This window comes from Lepisosteus platostomus, chromosome 2 (genome assembly GCF_059453375.1).
Source record: "Lepisosteus platostomus isolate fLepPlt1 chromosome 2, fLepPlt1.hap1, whole genome shotgun sequence".
In the NCBI taxonomy this organism is placed as follows: Eukaryota; Metazoa; Chordata; class Actinopteri; order Semionotiformes; family Lepisosteidae; genus Lepisosteus; species Lepisosteus platostomus.
Window position 1 is genome coordinate 6,923,292 of NC_142612.1, and position 21,939 is coordinate 6,945,230.

The window sequence follows — 21,939 nt, forward strand, 5'->3', positions numbered from 1 at the left end:
ATTTAGAACACCCTGGCTTCTTTGGGTCTTTGAGGGAAAAAATGGTTGATTTTTTTTTTGTTTTAACTTTAAGTATAACCTCTAAGATGAGTGGTTTCACTTAGGAAAGTTTTTCTTAATTGATACAACAGTGCTGAACTTGGGTATATGTAGTGCTCTAGAAAGAGGCTCAGTGAAAGGTAATTTCTAGATTAACATCATATAATTAATTTTTCCACATAAGAAACACCTGTCTATGCATTAATCGGATGAGACGTAAAACCGAGGTCCTGACTCTCTGTGGTCATTAGAAATCCCAGGGCGTTTCTCGAAAAGAGTAGGGTGTAACCCCGGCGTCCTGGCCAAATTTCCCATTTGCCCTTACCAATCATGGCCTGCTAATAATCCCCCTCTATGAATTGGCTTCATCACTCTGCTCTCCTCCCCACTGATGGCTGATGTGTGGTGAGTGTTCTGGCGCACTATGGCTGCCGTTGCATCATCCAGGTGGATGCTGCACATTGGTGGTGGTGGAGGGGAGTCCCCATTACATGTAAAGCGCTTTTGAGTGGAGTGTCCAGAAAAGCGCTATATAAGTGTAAGCATTATTATTATTATTATTATTATTATTATTATTATTATTATTATTAGGGGAGGTTTTTGGATTTAATCGGCTGTTTTCAGTCCATATGTATTGTATATATTTCCAGTTTACTGAAAAAGTCTTTTGAATTTAAAATGTGAATTTGTTTTAACTAATAAGAAGCATTTCCAAACATTTAGTTAAAACCTTTTCTGTGAGTAAAGGCTTACAATATTATTACAGCTATTTGTGTTAAATTCTGCTATATCTGTGTACAGAAATCAGCATGTCAAGTACTTGACCAGTTCTGTAATATATCCTCAGTGCTGTGTTAACTTACCTTGACTCGGAAAACAATCTAAATCTGTATAAAGAGCTGTGAGCATATAGATCGCCATTTCACATGATCCCTGTTAGTATGTTTTTTCATCTTTAAAGAGGGCACTATTAGTAAATAATTTTCCAGTAATTTCATTTAATTTATTAAAAAAAGTCATAATGAAGTCCTCTGGGGTTCGTATTATAGAAGCTCATGGTAGCTGGGATAAAAGGTGCTGTATTTGCTGTGCTATATTTGTGGTCCGTTTCTAGAAATATGAAGAAAGTTGTGCGGGACTCTGGTGTACTTTCCGAGCAATTTTTAGCAGATGCATCATGGATCACAAGAACATGATCAGTCTTGAGACTCCTGTGATCTGACTACCGTGATTCACTTGGGGGAATTGGTTTGCGGTGTTACTTTAAATAAATGCCGTGTTTTCCATTTAAGTCATACAGGGCAATTCTTCCAGCATGAAGATCTGTGGTCCAGTGGTCAGAATGAAGGTTGTGGAGTTCACCTCTATTTCTCATCACTGAAACTTTTGCTCCACAGACATTTTGAAATACCCCACACCACCACTTCCGTTGTCTTTATTACATTGAATGATGAAAAGCTAAATTGGTAGTTTGCACATTGTGTGTGGGTGCGTGCTGTAAAACGGTGGTTCTCAACCCTGGTCTAGGAGGTCCCCCGACTTTCAATTTTTGCTGCACTTGAACAATTGTACTTTTAATTATTAAAGCAAATTCATCCCTTTTAATACAGCCTTTTTTTTACCTATCTCTGCAGTCAGTCCTTGATTTCAGAAGCGCTCAGCTGCGTGTATTGTTGCAAAGGAATCTGCAAACAGGACTGTCTGTTCTCTCCTCAGTGTGCTTAAATGCGACTGGTGCTTGGTGTCTTTCAAAAGCTTTTAATAGGTAGACCCATTACTGATTCCCAGACACGGGTGGGGATGACTCTATTATAGAGCTCCACTAAAAGACCATTCTGCAGAGGTTTAATTCCATTCCACATATTCGAAAGAGGGTGAGTGTGAAACCTGGAAATTGAATTAGGCTTGAGAGTAATTACTAACCCCCATCCAACTTGTTTAGAAAGGGGACAAGGGGTATTTAAAGGCTACAGATCAGTTTCCCTTATTTCACCAAGAGCTTAGGTGAAAATTAACAGAGGACCAGAACCAAGAGTCTTGTAATCTGTAAGTGCCAAGACTGTCTCCCTGTTTTAATGTTTAACTTTGATGGAACATAACAGAGTAAGAGTTGAAGGGGAAATAACCACAACAGGAGCACAACTGCCCATAGTTGTGCTCCTGTTACCATGTCACTCTGCAGCTCACAACTGACAGCCCACTGAAGCTCAGCAGGTGTGAGCCTGGTCAGTACCTGGATGGAAGACCTGGGAAAAATTAAGCTTGCTGCTGGAAGAGGTGTTAGTGTGGCCATTAGGGGGCGCTAACCTTGTGGTCTGTGTGGGTTCTAATGCCCCAGTATAGTGACGGGGACACTATACTGTAAAAAGGCACCGGCATTTGGATGAGATGTAAAACCGAGGTCCTGACTCTCTGTGGTCATTAGAAAATCACAGGGTGTCTCATAAAAAGAATAGGGGTGTTACCCCAGAGTGCTAGCCAAATTTCCCATTGGCCTTTACCTATCATGGCCTTCTTATAATCCCCATCTCTGAACTAGGTTCATCACTCTGTTCTCCTCCCCACTGAGAGCTGGTGTGTGGGGAGTGGAGTGGCGCACTATAGTGTTGTCACATCATCCAGGTGGGGCTGTACACTGGTGGTGTTGAGGGGATCCCCATTACCTGTAAAAAGTTTTGAGTGGAGTGTCCAGAAAAGCACTATATAAGTGCTTTATTATTATTAATGTTCTTATTAATTACAGTTGTGCAGTGCAGCAGTTGTGTGGGGGAGCACAAATGGTGGAAGGAAGCTTGATTTGTGGAGAGACGGGACAAAGGGGAGAAAATATATCCCATAGAGAGAAACTACTTCACTGTGAAAGCCTGAGATCACACTCATGTCCATGCTTAATGTATTCAGTGGTTTTAAGTGTTATTTTTTAATAAGCTGTTTTATGTTTTCTAATACTTAAGACATTTGCATTGTTTTATTTTATTTTTCAGATCTGATCACCTGCTTGGACAAAGGAATTCACTTCTTTGACCCAGAATTTAGGTATGCTTCAATTACCATACCCTCCCACACAATTCAAAATGGACACCTATAGAGATGCTTGAAAGATAGGTCAGATTTTCGGGGGGTTCCTTTAGAAATATAAAAGTTGTTTTTTTGTGATTGTAAACTTTTAATTTTTTAAATATCTTATTCAAAAGCACATATTTGGAATGAATGGATATCATATATTAAAAAGACATTGATTTCAAAAGTAGATTTTTTCATAACTCTCAGTAAATGTTCTCTGTAAGGCAGCGAATGTTGTATGTGGCAATGAAATAAGGTAATGACAAACTTTTGAAAAATCCTACATATGTGCCTAGTAATAACAGCGGATAGTAAAACCTTCGTACTTGGGCATGTCTGTTTATAAATCATGTCATTGTGGCAGACTTGAGCCTGGACAGGGTCTGGCAGTCACAAAAAACAGTAGATCTTAGTGTTGCTGTAGGCTGAGGTTTACTGAAACAAAAGAATCAGTGTACATAGCTGCACACAAGACTTTCCTACCAAATAAACAATGTAGACACTAAGTTTAGTCTGTACCAATCCAGGGTCACAAATCCATAGTCTCTTAATTAAAGAAAGGTGAGTTTTTTTTTATAGCTGGAGGTTGGTCCTCAAAATGAGTTGACTGGTTGATGGATCGTATGTTGTACTTTGATTCTAGACATATTCTGGGGTTTCTTTATCTTTGCATATTATCCCGAACAGGGATATAATCTGTTCTCTATGGGTTAAATCTGAGCTGCTCGCAGCATCGGGAGCAGACTTCTTTGTCTGTCTTGATATCAAGATAGGCCACTGTGTCCAAAAGAGGAATTTTGGAGGCTCAAAAAAGAAGTCTGATTTGAAACTCGCATGCATGGTTCTGGGAGGGAGATACTGCCAGAGCTTACCACTGCTTAACATCTTCTAAAGATATTAGCATTGAAACGTAGACAATATATATACACAATTTGCAAAATTAAACGCTGCATTTATCTTACATACATTTTAGAAACACTCAAATAATTGAAAAACAAGCAGGCCAAAATATCCTAAACCAAAAAAATGTGCTAATGTAAAATTCAGTTAAAACAGCATCCTTGAAGCTGCACTTTTAACACCAGAAATGTACTCGATAGGTCAATTAGGTTTGAGCAGGAGAAAATAAAGCCCAGAATTGGACTCGTATTACAGCCTGCTCTGTTCGCTCCATATGGATGTAGTCAGTGACGTCCCATTGAACTAGGAGAGCATCTGTGATTTCATGAACCTGACTTTGCACTTCTTAGTGAAAGGAGGTTCCAGTGAGGAGAAATTGGGGCGCTTGTGTACTTTTTGTTTTTTTTTTTAATGTGGACTTGCCACATTTGAAATAAGATACATTGCGCTCACTGTGCAATGTGCAGATGCTACTCGGGTGGTTTCCTGCTACAAGCCCTGTGTGACACGGGTGAGTTGACCCGTGTTGGCATTCCCCTTGTGAGATGCTGGGAGCTCCCCGCGGGAGGGCCAGCCTGCGTCAGAAGAGCGCGGGCGCCTCGCGCTCACGGCGCCGCGGGGCTCGCAGGGGCTCCGCGGGTCTCGGCAGCTTGCGTCGCGAGGCAGGCCGAGGGAATCCTCTGCTGACTCTGTCCCCACCCAGCCACGGTGGCACTCGGCCAGTTGTGCTCTGCTGCTGTCTGGGGAAATGCCTTGCAGCCAGCAAATGCTCTAGCCCAGGTACCTGTATGTCTGCATTAAAGGCACTCCATTTTGAGCATTTTCACCTCTTAAGTCATGTGGGATCCCTCAAAACTGATTGAAAACGAACATCTAAAATTCAGCAAGCAACCTCTCGTTTCTGCATTTTCCTGTGGCTTCACCTCTCGTGCAGCACCTTTTAGTCGTGAGAAGATGCCATTTTCTGTTGGTATTGTAGCATTATTATAGGTGTTTTGACATGTTAAAGAATTAATTAAATTAAAAAAACATCATTTAACAAAAATAGTGTTGACTGCTTGGGTCTCCTGGATGATGATGTTTGTTTGCTTTTTTTAGCCTGTTTTTTTGCTTTTATCATTTATTTACAGCAAATACTGCCCCGCAGGATGCCAGACTCCTTTCGGGGAGATTTCAGGAAACATTCCCCACGGCTACAGAGACGTGAGTATGGCTCGGATTTCTTAAAAAGCAGCTGCATTGGCCGCAGATGTCTTTTTTTAAGAAGCGAAGTAAAGCTACATAAGAAAATTATCCTCCCCTGCCAACTCTATATAGACAGACTGCCAGACGGTGACAGTCTTGCAGTTGTTGCAACAGGGAGTTGTCACAATGTGAACATTTGCTGTATTATAGCTCTCTGTGATGGTGTCTGTCTTGTGTGCCGATCTGCTGTTATATGCTGTACACATATGGAACAGTAGGCTAGCATGAGGAAGTGTGTCATGTGACATTCTAGCCCTTAATAGCCAGTGTTGTGAAACAAGATAGGTGAAGCCATAATGGACCGTCCAGATGTCACGTTTTTCCAGAAGAATATGTTAACAGAAACATTCTCTGTTGCCTATCAGAGGAACAATTCCAAGAGCTTTAAAGCCCATCCTGCACTTGAAAACCTAAATAGTGGTTGTTTGGGGCATCTGATTGTGATGGCTCGTGTCCAGGAACACATTTAATGAAGGAGCTTTTAAAATCAGTAGGAACTGATTGATTTGCCGTGAAGCTGATTGATCAGATTTGCCTTGCAAGGTGAGTTTGTAGTAGCTGTGAGGAAGTCAAGATTTTTTCCCCTGCTCCCATAAAAATGGTGGTTGTTGCAAAATAGTTTTAGAATCAATTACACAGCTACTGTATGTTCAGATGTGTATTGGTTTGATGTATATACTGTAAGTTAATAACAGCTGCTGTGTAACTGATAAACATGTGTGACTGTTAAAACAGAAATCACTGCCTGATCGTGAGACCTGATCAGGGCTGGAGAACCATTCATATCATTAAACCTGCACCTGAAAGAGAGACCCCCCCCTCCCACCGCGTGACAGTGGCCTGTGATGATAATGCATTCATGTAATTCAGAAGACCCTCCCCCAGCCCCAAGCCCTGGTCAAGCCAGGCGCAGAAAAGCAGAGACCTTGGCCAGCACTGTGCAAGAACATTTGTCAGCATTCCAGTCGCTACGCAAGTGTCAGCTCCCATTTGTCCACACATCTGCCTTTCTCTCTCTCCATCCTAGCAGCACCTTTCCACAGCCACAGCCCTGTTAGTGCGTCACTTTCAAGCCTTTTTCTCTAAGCAGGCAAATATGAATTTGCCCACCCATTTTCTCTATTTTACAGTGGGCATAATGGCTACATCAGTAACGCATACGTTTTTCTTTGCTGAATGAACAGAAATATTTCCACTATATAGTGTATATAATGCAGTTTTCCCAAAATGCTTATTGTTATAAAATAATAGAAATGTTTCAAAGGATTACTTTGCATTTAAGTTGATAATACAGATATGACTTACTGTGGTGACATCACTGTTGGTTGATAAGTCATGAATGGATCAGAAGGCTAAATTTCAGACTTTCCTCCTATACGTCATCTGGGGAGCGGTGAGCTAATTGTTTGGCTAAGTAGTTCAGTAATACTGCACAGCTGTTGGATGTGATTAAGTGCAAGTCACACTATCGTGTGTCTTAATTTAATCCTTTGTGTGCAGCAAAGAATTTGGTTTCAGATTACTTATTTTAATTCCTCAGGAAATGCATGAATTCTAACTGAAAGCCTCTGAAGTTCTGTTATTACATGGATTATTATCTTTTAGAGAAAAGTTATAGGACAATGTGACATTCCTGGATTTTGACCCTGTATATTATAAACCCTTTTGTATTGCTCTTTAACAATAATATTAGAATAATTGCTCATGATTTTGTTAGTAGTACTGTAGGCATCTTCTTGAGTTGCTAAAGGTTTATATTGTATTTCTGTAGTATTCATCAACAGTGACACTTATGGGAGGGTACATTGTCATACTATAGCGCAGAGTATTATAGGTGTATATATATATTTTAAGCACATTTTTCATTTGGTATTCTTGGCATATGCGCATATCCTCTTGAAAAGAGGAAAACCTAATCTGAAATGCGATGCGAGGAGAAGTGTTCTGCCAAAGCAAACCCAGTTTCAATTCAGTAAGTTACAAAAACACATTTGTCTTTTATTGTTGCAGAAGAATTTCACGCACTGGTGGAATTTATTTTTCAACTAGGTGCGTCTCGCGGTGAATGGACGAAATGAAGAAAAATATTAGTGTTACTAGACGTTTTCTAAAAGATAAATCAGTCTTTTGGTCTTTACAACCTGGAGTGTTGTTGCTGGAGGTGAAGCCTGTGCAGCTTGCAAGTGGATGGATTACAACCATATGGACTTACTGTAGGTTTAAGAGTATTAGTAGGCTGTAAAGCTTGTGTGAGATAGATAGATAATACTTTATTAATCCCGTAGAGAAATTGATGTGTTACAGCAGTCCAGCCCAAGACAAGCAAAACAGACATCAGAATAGTTATAAAACAAAAGACAACAAAATAAATAAAAATAAATAAATACATAGGTGTGTGCAAAGTGTGCTGATCATAGTCACTGTAAAAACAATAAAATATGTGCAAAATGTGCATAGGTTTTTTACAGACTGATTGTCCAAAAAGTACAATGGAGCAACATGCTGTCCATAGAGGAGCAAATGAAGGGCTAACAGTCCTAGCCTAGGGCAGCGTTATACAGCCTGACAGCCGCCGGGAGGAAAGACCTGCGGAAATGTTCCCTTGAGCACCGTAGCTGGAGCAGTCTGTTGCTAAAAGTGCTCCGCTGCCCAGTCACAGTCCCATGAAGCGGATGAGAGGTGTTGTTCGTGATGGCGGTGAGCTTGGTCAGCATTCTCCTCTCAGCCACCAGCTCCATGGGGTCAAGGCTCATCCCCAACACAGTGCCACAGAGATTCCTCACATGAGGACACCAGGAAAGGGTCTTGGCGGTGGGGAGCCTTGTGAAGACCCACCGTTTCTTTCCGTGGTTTATTGCCCATTTCAGGGAGAAACAAATCGTGTGCTTTTGGAACGGGAGTCTTTTACTGGATTTTTTATTACTTAAATCTAAATTGACACCCGTTGCACTTGATATTTAAATGTAATGGGGGCTGCTGTGGCTTGTTCTGGCTAACCTGCGTTAAAATCTAATTGTTTAATCCCCACTAGCTCAAACTCTCTATAATATATAAAACATACAAAAACATGGAGTTCTCTAAATTGAAAATACACAGTGCCCTCCAAAAGTATTACTCCAGAAGTCCAAAAACGTTTGCTTTACATATTCTTTTGAGGCAATAGCTGCATGAATTGTCTGACCACTGATTACGTGCAGAATAGGCAAGAACATGGTGACATGAGCAAAACATCTTCAATGATTACACAGAGTTTCGTGAGATGAATGGGTCACCTAATTCATGCAGTTATTGCCTCAAAAGTATATGAGACCAAATACCAATTTCCCCACTCTCTGTGAATGCTGGAAATCATTGTGCTAAATGTAAATTAATCGTTTTGTTCTAATGTCTTCAAATATATACATGTAATTACCTAAAAACAAAACAGTGTAATCTCATGATCACAAATAGAAATTGCTTTACTGTAAAACAAAAGTACGTTTTGACTTTGGTGTCCCAATGCTTCCGGAGAGTACTGTGTTTATTTATTTTATTTTTGTGTTTATTTACTGTGTTCTCTTTATTTTAGCTAAAGTGCCGTAAAATTTGATTGCAGAGGCACCTAGCATGGAGTAGTGCGTTTGTAGTGTTTCTGTATAAAATCCATCTTTCGTATGCGATTAACCTGTTTGCGTTTGCTAGTCTCCGTTCCAAAGGTCGCTCAGCTTGAAACAGTGCGTCTCGCTTCAGTAAGTGTAGTTTGGTTTTCTCCATAGTCACCATCTGTCCCTTTTGGCCTTTAAGAGAAGCTTTTTGGGGTTTTCACATGATATGTAAGAACTGGCTGTCAAGAGTAGCTGCTTGTTTTGGTTTGTGTGTAATTAGAGGGGCTCTAGCTCTACAACCACGGGAAGTGTTGGAATACTCTCAGATTCCAGGCCGGTGACTGGAACTACCCACAGCGCTGATCTTGGTTTGTGGCATCAACCACAGTAATTGCCAGCCTCAGAAACCCTGAGGGGGCCCAGGACTTCCAGTAATGGAAGTGTCTTTGTGTCTTTAACACTTGTTTGGAGCTACAGAACTTGCTGCATTTGGAGGACACGTTTAGTGTATGAGAACAGAGAAGCGTGTACTGGTTGATTTCAAAAACACGGAATTCCTTTGTAGGTCTGTAGTAGTCTATTAAATGTCAGGAAGTGCACATGCAAGTATAAGTTAAAAGTATACGTGGGGGTGCCATTTTTAAAACAAAGGTTTACTTGGAGTGGATTATTCAGTCGTGATCAAAGTCTCAGGTTTGCATCCTGCAGGTTTAGGGTTTTATGGGCCTGCTGAAACCTGCTGAAGACTTTGGAAACAGTGCTGTAGCAACATGGTAATAAGCAACTCACGATTGTACGTGAAGAGCCCAGGGGTGGTTCCAATTAAAACTAATTTCTTTGTGTTCCTAATTAAGCTGTTTCCTAGTCTTTCAGAGATGATGCTTTAATGATCTGAAAATTTCCCTGAGCTGATTGAGAAAAATTGCAGAGGAAGCTGAAGTTTGCCACATCAGACAATGACAAATACACATTCAACTTTTTTATTGCATCTAAATATTCCACAGTGGTTTCTATCCCAGGATGTTACATCAGGCTTAGTCAGCCTAGTTTCTTAATCATCTTTGGTGGGAAGAAGGTCAATGAATATTCATTCTGCTTAACATTACAAAAATGTGGATTGGTCTGATGTCCGTCATTGTAGCCTTTTTAGTTTAGTTATTTTTTTGATATGCAGTTGCTGGTCTAATCCTACAACAGACACTATGTATCGACTAATATCAACATACGTGTTCAAATAAAGTACTAAGATACTACTTATTTTCAACAAGTTTTTTTTGATTAATGAAACCCTGCATGCACTGCACTTTGTGTAAAGTTTCTACTTTACTTCAATCCATTGCTCTGTCATTTGTAAAGAAACTGTGTAGTATACAAAAGAGTCAAAGACTTATTTCAATGGGATGGTCAGGACTAATCATGCAAAAGGCCAGTAAAGCACAAGGTATCAATTGCTACAAAGAAAACATTCTTACTGCCATACTTTTTTAAACAGTGACACTTTATTATATGAGATAATTGCAAAAGTGAAATACTCAAAGGTTTTATATCAAAGGTGTGCTTTGTTTTAACCTTCGCTCAACATATTTTTAATAGGTTATAAAACAAGGATGCAGAGTGATCTAATGATTTCTGTTTGTGTGTCACCAAATTATTTTCTGGTTCTGTGTAAGTGCCCTCTGTCTTGTGGATGAAGTTCATCTTCTGAGTAATGGAGCCTCATAGATGGTTTTTATGGTCCATTAGGACTGCAAATGGTTGTAGTATGCCTTCCATTTGTTAAAGATGTTCAGTTTATTACCTTAGTCCATTTAGCATGGCTTTGTGATAAGTGGGATCCACCTTAACCCAGACAGTGGAAGAGTCTATTTAAAACCTCTTCAAGATCAGTTGCAAGTGCTTGCTTGGGGTTATGTTTGCGCTTCAGCTACTGTATCTAGACGGATTGTTTTACAGTGGTAATTTCAGCAAGATCAAGAATGAAATGTGTCACAGCCCAGTTAGTAAAGTCGTTGTTTCGATATGGAGATCCTTGGAACACTGCTTTATGGGTTACCCTTTGCCTGTGTATTGCTTCTCTTTCAGTCTTCCTTGATCTGCATGGCTGGTATTCATGCTGGGGTCGTCTCCAATGTCCTCGGGGGACAGATCAGTGTGGTCAGCAGCAAAGGCATCCCGTACTACGAAAGTGCACTCGCCAATAACATTACCTCGGTTGTGTGAGTCCTGTTTTACTGCGCCACCCTGTTTTGCAGAGCTTTTACTGGAAAGATGTCTTATGTAAATGTTTCTGAGATACGTAATGTGGCATCAGATAAAGTTTATTGATCTGTGAGATGTAAGTAGATTACAGCCTCTTCCTGGAAGGGTGCAGTCATCTTCCAAGTACTTATAAATTTTCTTTGGGAGTTGGCAATACTGTTGGTGCATTTAAAGAGCTCAGAAGATCTAGAAATATCTTATTGCAGTGGCTTATTCTGAAGCAGATGGCTTACAAAAGAACTATTTTGAATAATTCAGGAAGTGTTTGTTGTGGAATTACTCCATTGTACAGTTTATCTCACATTTTGTGTATATCAACAATAACTCATTTGTGATTATCATTATTATGCAGTATGACCTGGTATATTTGATATTCTGATAAATCATAGAAAAAGAAATGCACTTTACATTATTAATTAATCTTATTTTTTCCTCAGGGGCCCCCTGTCTAACAGCCTATTTACTTTCAAAACAAGTGGTAAGTTTTTTTTTAATATACTACTTAGAATATATATGAGGCATCACTGTGATCAGATTTTGAAAACAATTCTATGGGATATCAACCAAACCTCAGTTGCTGGACCTAAAATTTATACTATCAGTTCTGCCAAAGATGATACTAAACTTGCAGAGGTGTCTCATTCCACAAGTATGTGTGCATTTTTTTCTTCTGAAGGTTTGTACTTTGTCACAAATTTTCACAAAGATTTCGTTTTTAGTGTCAGAGTAGGTAATTGCTTTGAGTCCAGGACTGCATCTGGTTGCTCCATAACATATTCCAAAGCAATCATCATTTTTGAGACTTGGTGAACAACATTATTAAAATAATTTTAATGATCATTTCTAAATAGTGTATTGTACATGATCATATCATTCATTGATTTAAATGTTATACTTTGAAATATGTGTATCCGAATATTGATTAGCTATAGTTCTTGAGACCAAACAGGGCAAAGAACTACAGCACATCAGGTGCATAATGCAAATTTATTTTTTTTCCTTGGATAAATCCTCATGTGTCTGGGATGAGGTTGGGGATGGGCTGTCATCTTCTTTTCAATTTTCATTTTTAGTTCAGTTGTTCGTCTATGTGTATTAAATAAAGGAAAGAAATCAAGCTTCCTAAAAAAAATCTTCGCTGGTTATATGGAGCTCCAATTTAGTTAGAGTTGCTGTGTCCTGTGCTCCGTGTTGTGTTTATATACGAATAGAAAACCATGTATTACAGTGCCAAGAACATGTTTGTGAACCCCCCCCCAGGATGGTCTGTATTCTATTTTAGACCTAAAACATTATTAGATTTTCATGATACAATTCTTGAAAACGTGAATATGATCCAAATATATTGTATACCTTTGTGTTACACCTCTAATGAGGTTGTTTAATTAAAATATTCCCAAGTAGAAGTAAATATCTTCATGTGTTTAGGTATGTGAATCCTCAGATATAGTAACTAATTTGACCACCAGTGACTCCACCTGAACCTGTTTGTCAGTCTCTCACAGCCAGTTCAGACTTCTGGCCCATCTTCTTTATAGAACTGCTTCAGGCCGGTGATGTCTGAGGGGCTCTTTGCATGAACAGCTCATCTGGGGTCCTGCCATAACATTTCAGTGGGGTGTAGGTCTGGATTTAGATTTTACCAGACCCGAAATGTGCAATTATGGCTTCAGCCATTCTGCTGCAGATCTGTTTGTATGTTTAGGATGATTATCTTGCTTTATCACTTATTTTTGGCACAGCTGCAGCTGGCGAAAGGATGAGTCTCCTCCAAAAATTTTCTGATACAACATTGAATTCACGGGTCAGTCAGTGATGACAAACCAGCCCAGTTCCTGAGGCAGGAAAGAAACCCCAAGCCATCACATTCCCATCAATCGTGCTTGATGGTCAGGATGAGGTTCCTCTTTTAGAATGCAGTGTTTGGATTTCACCACACAATACTTTGTGTGTCAAGAGTAAATTCTTTCAGTAGCCATGTAGACCATCTCTTTTTAGAGCGTGTATTTGCTTTCTGTCTGTGCTTCCGTGAAAACCAGTCAGTCTTAAGTCACTGAAATTACCCACAACAAGAGAGGCCCGCAGTTCTCAGGCATTACACTGGGGTTTTTGTGACTTCATGGCTGATTTTGTTTCGTTATTTGTGGGAAGATCTTGACAGGATGACCAGTCCTGGGTACAGCGACTGTGACCCTGAATACTTTTCCTTTGTAGAATGAGAGTGGCTGGAGGGTAAATGTTAAGGAACAGTTTTGAATTGCTCCAGACTGATGACCATTGACTGCTCATTTTCTGAGGTCATCCAGGATCTTATTTGATCGTGGCACGGCACATTTCCATCTTGATGGTAAAAAAACTAAATTCACAAACTTTCTGACCGTTATACGGTCATGGCAGGACTGCCCAAACTGTCCTTGTGTACTTGTTAGCCAATTATGTAGCCACCCGATTCTAATTAACTCCTTAACTGCTGTATGTAAACTGGTGGTTCGCTTATTTCAAGTAGACTGATTCTTAATTATTCATTTTTTCTTAATTCCTAAATGATTGCACCTGAAAATCATTGAATATGTAAACAAAGAACCTCTTGGCTAGTTACAAAAAAGAGTTTTGGTAAAATAAGAGTATCATGGTAAGAAATTGTAATTCCTATAATTATACTGGGGGTCCTGAAACTTTTTCTTCCCTCTGTATGTTTACAATACTGTGCTATGGTACTTTTTTACTCCAGTCCCTTTGTATTAACAGTTCATGTATATTCACATGACCTAATATTATAGATTATGGATTATGATCTAGATTATATATATTAAAATTCCTGCATTTTTAGTGGAGATTAGGGCATTAACATCCCAATAGAATGTTTTGTGTCCAGTATGAGATGATAATGCTGTATGATAAAATCATCCCGTGTTGGTTTTCCAGATATAAAAGCAAGACTTCCTGCTTTTCTTCAAGTGGTCTCCTCTTGGTTTCCACAGGATGCTACGGGACACTGGGCCTGGAGTCCAGAGTGGTGCATAATTCCCAGATCTCGGCCTCTTCGGTGTGGGAGTGGGAGGATGTGAATGGGCAGCCAAGTGTGTGGGGGCCCGAAGGGGCCCGTCTGAAGAAGCCCGGTGTTCCCTGGGCTGTAGCCGTTAACAACCAGAATCAGTGGCTGCAGGTGGACTTGAAGAAGGAGAAAAGGATAACAGGTAGGTAATGTACTTGTCTGTCCTCTTGGAGAACACAAAAAGGCCCAAGGTTACAGATGGTATGCTAGAGCATCACAGCTAAAAAAAGATTTTTTCCTGGTTAAGGGCTGTCACAGTGTTTCCTCACCTGAATGTAGAGTATTTGCCCCTTTTCACCGTTTATTTCAGAAAGGAAAATTAAAAACGCTGATTTGCTTTAAGAAGCGCATTGAGGATTAACAAGGGAGAGAACATAATTTAAAACAGATAAGGTTATCTGAGAACTTCAGAAAAAAGTAATGGAAACAAAATATTTGTTTTAAATTAATAGGGCTGAAAAATGTTGACTGAGGATTCATTAGTGTCTGTCGTGGAAAATGTGCTTGCAGATTTTTAAAATAAAGGTCTGAAATGACTTTTTTTGCCTTTTTGCAAGCATTAAAGTGCAAAATGTGCTCAGCTTCCATTATTACTAGTCGATGATTTGATTATCAACTGGGAACTTTCTTGTAATTATCAGACACTTTAATTGAAGTTTTAATTAAAAAAAAAACATTACATATGTGGTCAGTTTAATTCAGATTCCCACCTGTGTGTTCATTAGAAGCCATGTTTGACCCATGCACTGAACAGTAATGTAATACTCTGTGTGACGCAATGCTTAGCTCCCGTGTTCAATACGTAGGAATCACAACCACTGGATCCACCCTCAAGGACTACTACTACTACGTCTCTTCTTACCGAGTGCTGTACAGCCATAACGGACAGCAGTGGACCGTGTTCAGGGAAACAAACACTGATCAAGACAAGGTACCACAGATGCTTCCAGATTTGCACCCTTTGCATTAGCGGGCAGAACCCTCTTTCTTCCTTAGACATCTCAATCACCGTGGGTTTTAGCTAATTGGAGCGCAAGCCCTCTTAATCAATTGCAATAATATTTGTTCTTGTATGCGTTTGGGGAAAAAAAGAACAGTTACAAATGAATGGTGGCCTTTTGGCCAGTTAGCTAATTGACTAAACAGTCTCATTCAGCTATCTCTTGAAAGAACCCAGGGTTTTAGCTTATTCCCTACTCTCACAACCTTTCTGGAGAAAGGAGTGCCTCTTGTTCTCGGCTTTAAATGTACTTCCATTTTACAAAATGTTTTGGATTTTGTATGTCATTGCTTTTTAATGTGAGGTAATGACATGGTGAACTTCTATTTAATGTTGCTCTAAATGAGATTTCCGGTACATGAAAAGATAGTGTTACGCACTTATACCCCTGTGTGTTCCCCAGAATTGGGTTTAAGAAAGTCATCTAAGGTACTGTTTTTGTCAATTGGAAAGAAAATGTATATTGTCAGACGCTTTGCAAAGCCTGGGAAACAGCAGGTTGGCCCTTCCTGGCAGTGCCTGTCTTTAGGATGTGGATCTGTCTGCTTTGACCTGGGTCAAGTGAGACCAAGTGCTGATGAGTGCTCTTAAGAGAACCAGATGAAGAATATGTGCCAAATTTAAGGTTTCCCCTGTCCCACAAGAACCTATGGGCCAATTACAGGTTCAATTACAATTTACGCTTTTTATGTTTTTGAGTATTTCTGTAAGATGAGCAGGACTGCAGCTGGAGTTGACCCACGTGGATAAACATCTCCTCTCATTAGTGTTCGGGCTGAAAGTACTGTCCAGAGACTCATGGAAGCATCAGTATTAAATATCTTCCAAAATATTTCAAAGCTGAGACAGGAATTCCTAGGAAACTGACCCAGTGCAGAGCTTGACTTTAAAATTGAGGACAGGATTAAGAAATTGCATTGGCAGGAATCCTTCTTACTGGGTGACTGCATCTGTGAATTGTGTCCTTGCCTCTGTAAATACTAAGCAGAACCTGCTTTTCAGATTCCTGCTTACAAACACAGAGCTCACCCACCTGTTTGTAGAATTGTAGTCTGAGCTCTTTACATCTTTAAATATAGTTGCTTTGCTGGAATCCATTGGAGGCTCCTGGAAACTTAAATTTTAACTTCAGACTTCAGATTTTACATTAAGAGACAAGAAAGCTATATATATATAGCTATAAATATGTTCAGTAAAAACAATGTTCCTCATCAGAACAGATGTTACCATCCAGGTCTCAGGAGGTGAAGCTTTTCATTTGACTCTTCTCCGACCCAGACCTTGCAGAATGCTTTTACTAATTGCATTATAGCCAGTTAAAGGTCATGGGTCCCCCCAGGCCAAATCAGTCATTAGCAGGCTTAACAGCTAGTGCAGCTGCTCTGCAGACTGACAAGTGTTGCTCCTTTATTTTTCCCCTTGTTTTGACTGTATGATAAGCTTAGATCTTCATCAAAGCACAGAGTTAGCAGACATCTTAAGAAACGGCACATTTCCAAGCAGGAGAAAGAAGGCTGCGATATCGCTTGATGCTGCCTCTTCATTTCCGAGCTGTAGCAGTATTCTTTGACATTGGAAAATGAAACATTCTTGGCTTCATTTCAGAGCTGGATTGGGATCACTTGTGGCTAGGCGTAGCAAGTGTTGATGACCACTTTTGGGTTTTTTGGAATTTCTTTTCTGCTGGTTTGACAGAATTGGTAGAAACCGGGAAAGTTTTCTTTGAAATGTGAATAACATTCTAACCATTTTTTTTTCCGAATGGTATTCAGTCTTTTGTAGTTACATGATTTGATTGGTGTTTTTTAACAAAGCTTCACCTGCAGCAGTTTAATTCGCCTCATTGCTTGAGCCCAATCACCTCTTACTTATGAGGTCATTTCGTGAATACAATAGTCACATAACTGTATCATGATAAGACATGAATAATCATTTAATTAGTATGTGTACTCTATATACTGTATACCTTTAAATTCTTTAGTAGTGTAAAGTTGCTTTTGTAGCTCATTATGCTTCCCTCAGAAAAGTTGAATACAGACATACAATTAACGTCTAGTAACAAGTATTCCAAAAAGGAATGTTTCTTTTAATTCACTTTTCAGCTCTTGATTTTTGTACTGATTCTTATGTCTGCTGTTTGGATAGGATAAAGAGAATATGCTACTTGTGAAAATGAATTGCTGTAGTCTGCATCTGCTAATAATAGCTTGAATGTCTGCTGCATTTTGTTGACTAACATGTATACATTTTGCTGCTAGATTTTTCAAGGAAACGCCAATTACCTACAAGAGGTCCGAAATAATTTTATCCCTCCCATTGAAGCGAGGTTCATTCGAATCAACCCCACACAGTGGCACCAGAGGATTGCAATGAAGTTCGAGCTTCTGGGCTGCCAGCCACACACAGGTGAATATGAAACACCTGCCTTTGAACTGCTGGAATACATCATTTAACTGCCTAGATACAGTCTTCACAAGACTAAGAAGCAACTCCACAACTACTGGTTGTGCTTAGCTCAGAAACAGGAAGTAAGACAACACCCTGGACGGGACTCCAGTCTGTACCAAGGTGCACACACACTGGTGCAATTTAGAGCCATCTGTTAAACTAGGCAGCTTGCCCTGGGGAAGTGGGGGAAAACTAGAGCTCCTGGAGAAAGAAGATATTGGTTGTACCAAACACCATGCAGGAAGTACCCCAAGCCCAGATTCGAACCCAAGAACTGAGACAGCTTCACCACCCAACACTGCACTGTACCAAGCCCACTAAAAACCACTACAGGATCATTCTGAACAACGCCCTGCAAGTCCTTCCTTCCCAACTTTGAATTCTTCTCCTTAGCATTGATGCATATACGTATTTTCTCTGTAAGGTCCTTAGATCGCGTTAGATATTTATATATAAGCACTTAAGTTACTTCAGTATATCAAATATTTCCTATTACTCTAGAGATTTTTTTGGGGGATGGAACTGAAGTTAACATGGGATCCAGTTTACTGCCTTTGAAAAGTTGTAAGGAACCGTTTGGTGTTTTACAAATGCATTGCACCTGCTTCCATGTTGCAGTATACATTCTGGACTGTTGGTTTGTCTCAATATTAATGCTTTATTTTCACAGGGAGCTTCTCTCCACGGACTTATATGATATTATAATACATGCCTACAATTCCGTTTTGACCTCTGTATCTGTGTGTTTTGAATATATCCATCCATCTATATGATATCCATCAGAAAGTTGTATATTTCTTGTAAAGGTTGTATCAACTTGGAGTCTATCCTGGAAGCACAGGACAAAATACAGGATTACACTGCCCATTTAAAAACAATCAAGCACATAGGGACTGTTCAGAAACACCATCTAGCCTTGCCAGCCTGTCTTTGGAAGACTGGAGAAAACAAGAGGCCTGGGAGAACTTGAATGCGAACCATTAACTCAGGGGGAGAACTTGAAAATACCACTTGCAGAAGGCACCCTAGTTGAACTACTTGAACCACTACTTACTACTTTCTGCTTGAACCCTGGACCCAAGAGCTTTGAGGCAACAGTACGAAGTGCTTTGCCACTTGTGTATGTGTGTATATTTGTATACCATGCATACATATACATGCTCTGGCAACAGAAACTGTGCACATGTCATAGATGCCTTATTATATGATATTATTTCCATGCTGATCCATTATATTGTAATGTTACTGTATCTCATTAATGTATAATGTACAGTAACAAGTTTTGTTTTCTCATTATTGCAGTTTGAACACCTCTGTCCTAGACAAGGCCTTCCCTTGTTGCAGTAGCCATGTCACATCAGTGCCTTGTTAGCTTAATCGTTAATTTGAATGTCATCTTGGGGATATTCCAATTAATCCGAATATTCAAATTCGACCATTATGGTCTACATCTGGAAGCAAGGCTTTGAGCATGGCAATGACCATGGATTCCTCTTGCACACAATGCTGGCATGAATCACACAGTGCTCAGTTTCTGTATTTCGCTGAACTCTGTCAGCCTTTATCTTGTTTCTTGTTCTGGCCAGCATCCTGGGAAGGTCCCATACCTGCTACTGAAAAATCACATACAGTTCTATGCAAAAGTTTGGGCACCCCTGGCCAAATTACATGTTTTGTTGATTTTCTAAGTGAAAAGTAGTTAACACAACCTCTGCAGCGAACAAACTGTAACTTGATATATTTCTGCAAATTTTAATGCACAGTTACTATTTATTTGCTGAATTTAACAGATTGAATGAAAAAAAACCCCGTAAATTTGGCATGTGCAAAAGTTTGGTTATCAGTCAGTAGTTAGTAACACCACCTTTGGCAGAAATCACAGCCTCCAAACGTTCCTTGGAGCCAGCTAACGGTCTTTCTATTCTTGCTCTAGGCATTTTTCCCCCACTCTTCCTTGCAGAGCGATTCTAGTTCAGGAATATTCTTAGGTCGTTTTGCATGCACTGCATGTTTGAGATCTACCCACAGATTTTCAGTAATATTCAATATTTGGAGCGGTGGCACTGTGGCTCAGGATCTGCCCCTGTGGCTAGAAGGTTGCCGGTTCAAATCCCGCGGCCGGTAGAGGAATCCTTCTCTGTTGGGCCCCTGAGCAAGGCCCTTAACCCCAGCTGCTCCAGGGGTGCTGTATGGCTGACCCTATGCTTTGACCCCAAGCTTCTCTCCCTGTCTGTGTCTCATGGAGAGCAAGCTGGGGTATGCGAAAAGATGAATTCCTAATGCAAGAAATTTATGTGGCTAATAAAGTGATCTTATCTTATCTAAGTCTGGGGTCTGTGAAGGCCATTCCAAAACCTTAATCTTTCGTTTCTTGAAGTAGTTCATGGTTGATTTTGAGGTATGTTTTGGACTATTGTCTTGGTGTAATATCTAACCTCTTTTCAGCTTCGGTTTCTTCACTGACTGTGGGACATTAGCTTCCAGGATTTGTTGAAACTTGGTAGAATCCATTCTTCCCTCGACCCACCTGTGCCACTGGCTGCCACACAACCCCAAAGCATGATAGATCCACCCCCATGCTTAACAGTTGGCGAGGTGTTCTTTTCTTCAAATGCTTCTCTTTTTTACCCCAAACGTACCTTTGGTGGTTGTAGCCAAAGAGTTCAATTTTTACTTCATCAGACCACAGCACTTGGTTCCAAAATGCCTTTGGCTTATCTAAGTGTATTTGCATACTTCAGCCGTTGACTTTTGTGATGAGTTCGCAGGTAAGTTTTCCTTCTGATGACTCTTCCATGCAGATCATGTTTGTGCAAACGATGCTGCACAGTAGACCGGTGAACCACTACTCCCGTGGCAGCTAAACCTTCCTGCAGGTCCTTTGCAGTGATATGGGGGTTTTGCTTTGCATTTCTGACTAGTCTACGAGCAGTTCTATTGGAGATTTTTCTTGGTTTTGCAGATCTTGTCTTTATTTCAACAGTTCCCCTTAACTTCCATTTCTTAATGACATTTCGGACAGTGGAAATTGCAAGCAGGAAGCGTTTAGATATCTTTTTATAGCCTTCCCCTGCTTTGTAAGAGTCAGTTATCTTTATTTTCTGATCCTCGGTCAGCTGCTTAGAGGAGCCCATGGTTTCTGAGTGTAAGCGCAACACCCTGAGAGGTTTGAAGAGTCAGAGAATTTATGAAACTCTGGAATTGTCATCACCTGACTTAAGGCCTAACGAGTCAATTAAGTTCTGAGAGCTTACAAAAAAATGAGGCTAGTGGATCAACTGGAAGGGTGCCCACACTTTTTCACACGCCACATTTACTGTTTTATTTTTTTCAATCTGTTAAATTTAACTAATGCATAGTAACTGTGCATTAATATTTGCAGAAACATGTCAAGTTTAAGTTTGTTCGCTGCAGAGGTTGTGTTAACTTCTTTTCACTTAGAAAATCAACAAAACGTGTAATTTGGCCAGGGGTGCCCAAACGTTTGCATAGAACTGTATATGTGGTCCCAAAGGCAATCCATTGTCTTCTGAGATGGACACGCATTGACAAGACTTTCCAAAAGAACTGAAAAAAAGCCTAAAACTATCTTTTTGTATCACAGAAGAGAAATCCAGTTCCTTTGTTGGTTTTGTGTTTATGCCGTATAGTCTATCATTATTGATCGCCTCTTCAGTATTGCCCTGGAAACCAAAAGAGCTTACAGTTGTCTTGAACCCCTGTGCTTCTCTCCTGTATTCAAGCGAGAGCACCTCCCCCTCGGCCCCCCCCAAAGATCAGCACCGACTTCCCCCCACTGTACGACAAGACCACCTACACCCCTGACATCAAGAACACTACCATGGCCCCCAGTGGAAACAAAGGTACAGCTACCCTACTACTCGATTGTTTCTGCCTCATCGGAAAGCTAAATGTAATAAGATTAAGTCAATTAATCAGAATAAACATAGCGGCTGTAATGTGTCGGTTTCAAGTACCAAAATCACTAGATTTAAAACCAGCTTTTGCTTAAATCCTGACAAAGACAGCAGTAACTTTACTGGAGGGTGATAAATACAACAAAATAAAAATATCCTTACCTGCCGGTCCTGATGAGTTCTACTTATGCTTGAAAAACAACAGCTGTTAGGCGGTACTTGATATCTTGTAAATTTATGATAGGTGTGTTGAACTATTTTGTTGTTTGTTTCTGGCTTCAGATGTGACCTTGGCTGCAGTCTTAGTACCTGTCTTAGTTATGGCTTTGACTGTGCTCATATTGTTCCTGGTGTGTGCCTGGCATTGGAAAAACAGGTGAGGCTCATTTTTTATTAGAATTGAATGTCCTAAAAAATAACCGTTACGTT

General features: G+C 40.1%; 1 protein-coding gene across 1 annotated transcript in view; it reads left to right on the forward strand.

The window, feature by feature from the left end:
* dcbld2 (discoidin, CUB and LCCL domain containing 2) overlaps positions 1 to 21,939 on the forward strand; it is a 44,885-nt gene that overhangs the window by 16,014 nt on the left and 6,932 nt on the right. Inside the window, exons 4-12 of the mRNA XM_088648564.1 lie at positions 3,024 to 3,075; positions 5,133 to 5,205; positions 10,914 to 11,047; positions 11,528 to 11,568; positions 14,072 to 14,287; positions 14,952 to 15,076; positions 17,404 to 17,551; positions 21,337 to 21,456; positions 21,793 to 21,886. Of these exons, the coding sequence (XP_088504690.1) occupies positions 3,024 to 3,075; positions 5,133 to 5,205; positions 10,914 to 11,047; positions 11,528 to 11,568; positions 14,072 to 14,287; positions 14,952 to 15,076; positions 17,404 to 17,551; positions 21,337 to 21,456; positions 21,793 to 21,886 (1,003 nt within the window). The remainder of the gene's footprint in view (positions 1 to 3,023; positions 3,076 to 5,132; positions 5,206 to 10,913; positions 11,048 to 11,527; positions 11,569 to 14,071; positions 14,288 to 14,951; positions 15,077 to 17,403; positions 17,552 to 21,336; positions 21,457 to 21,792; positions 21,887 to 21,939) is intronic.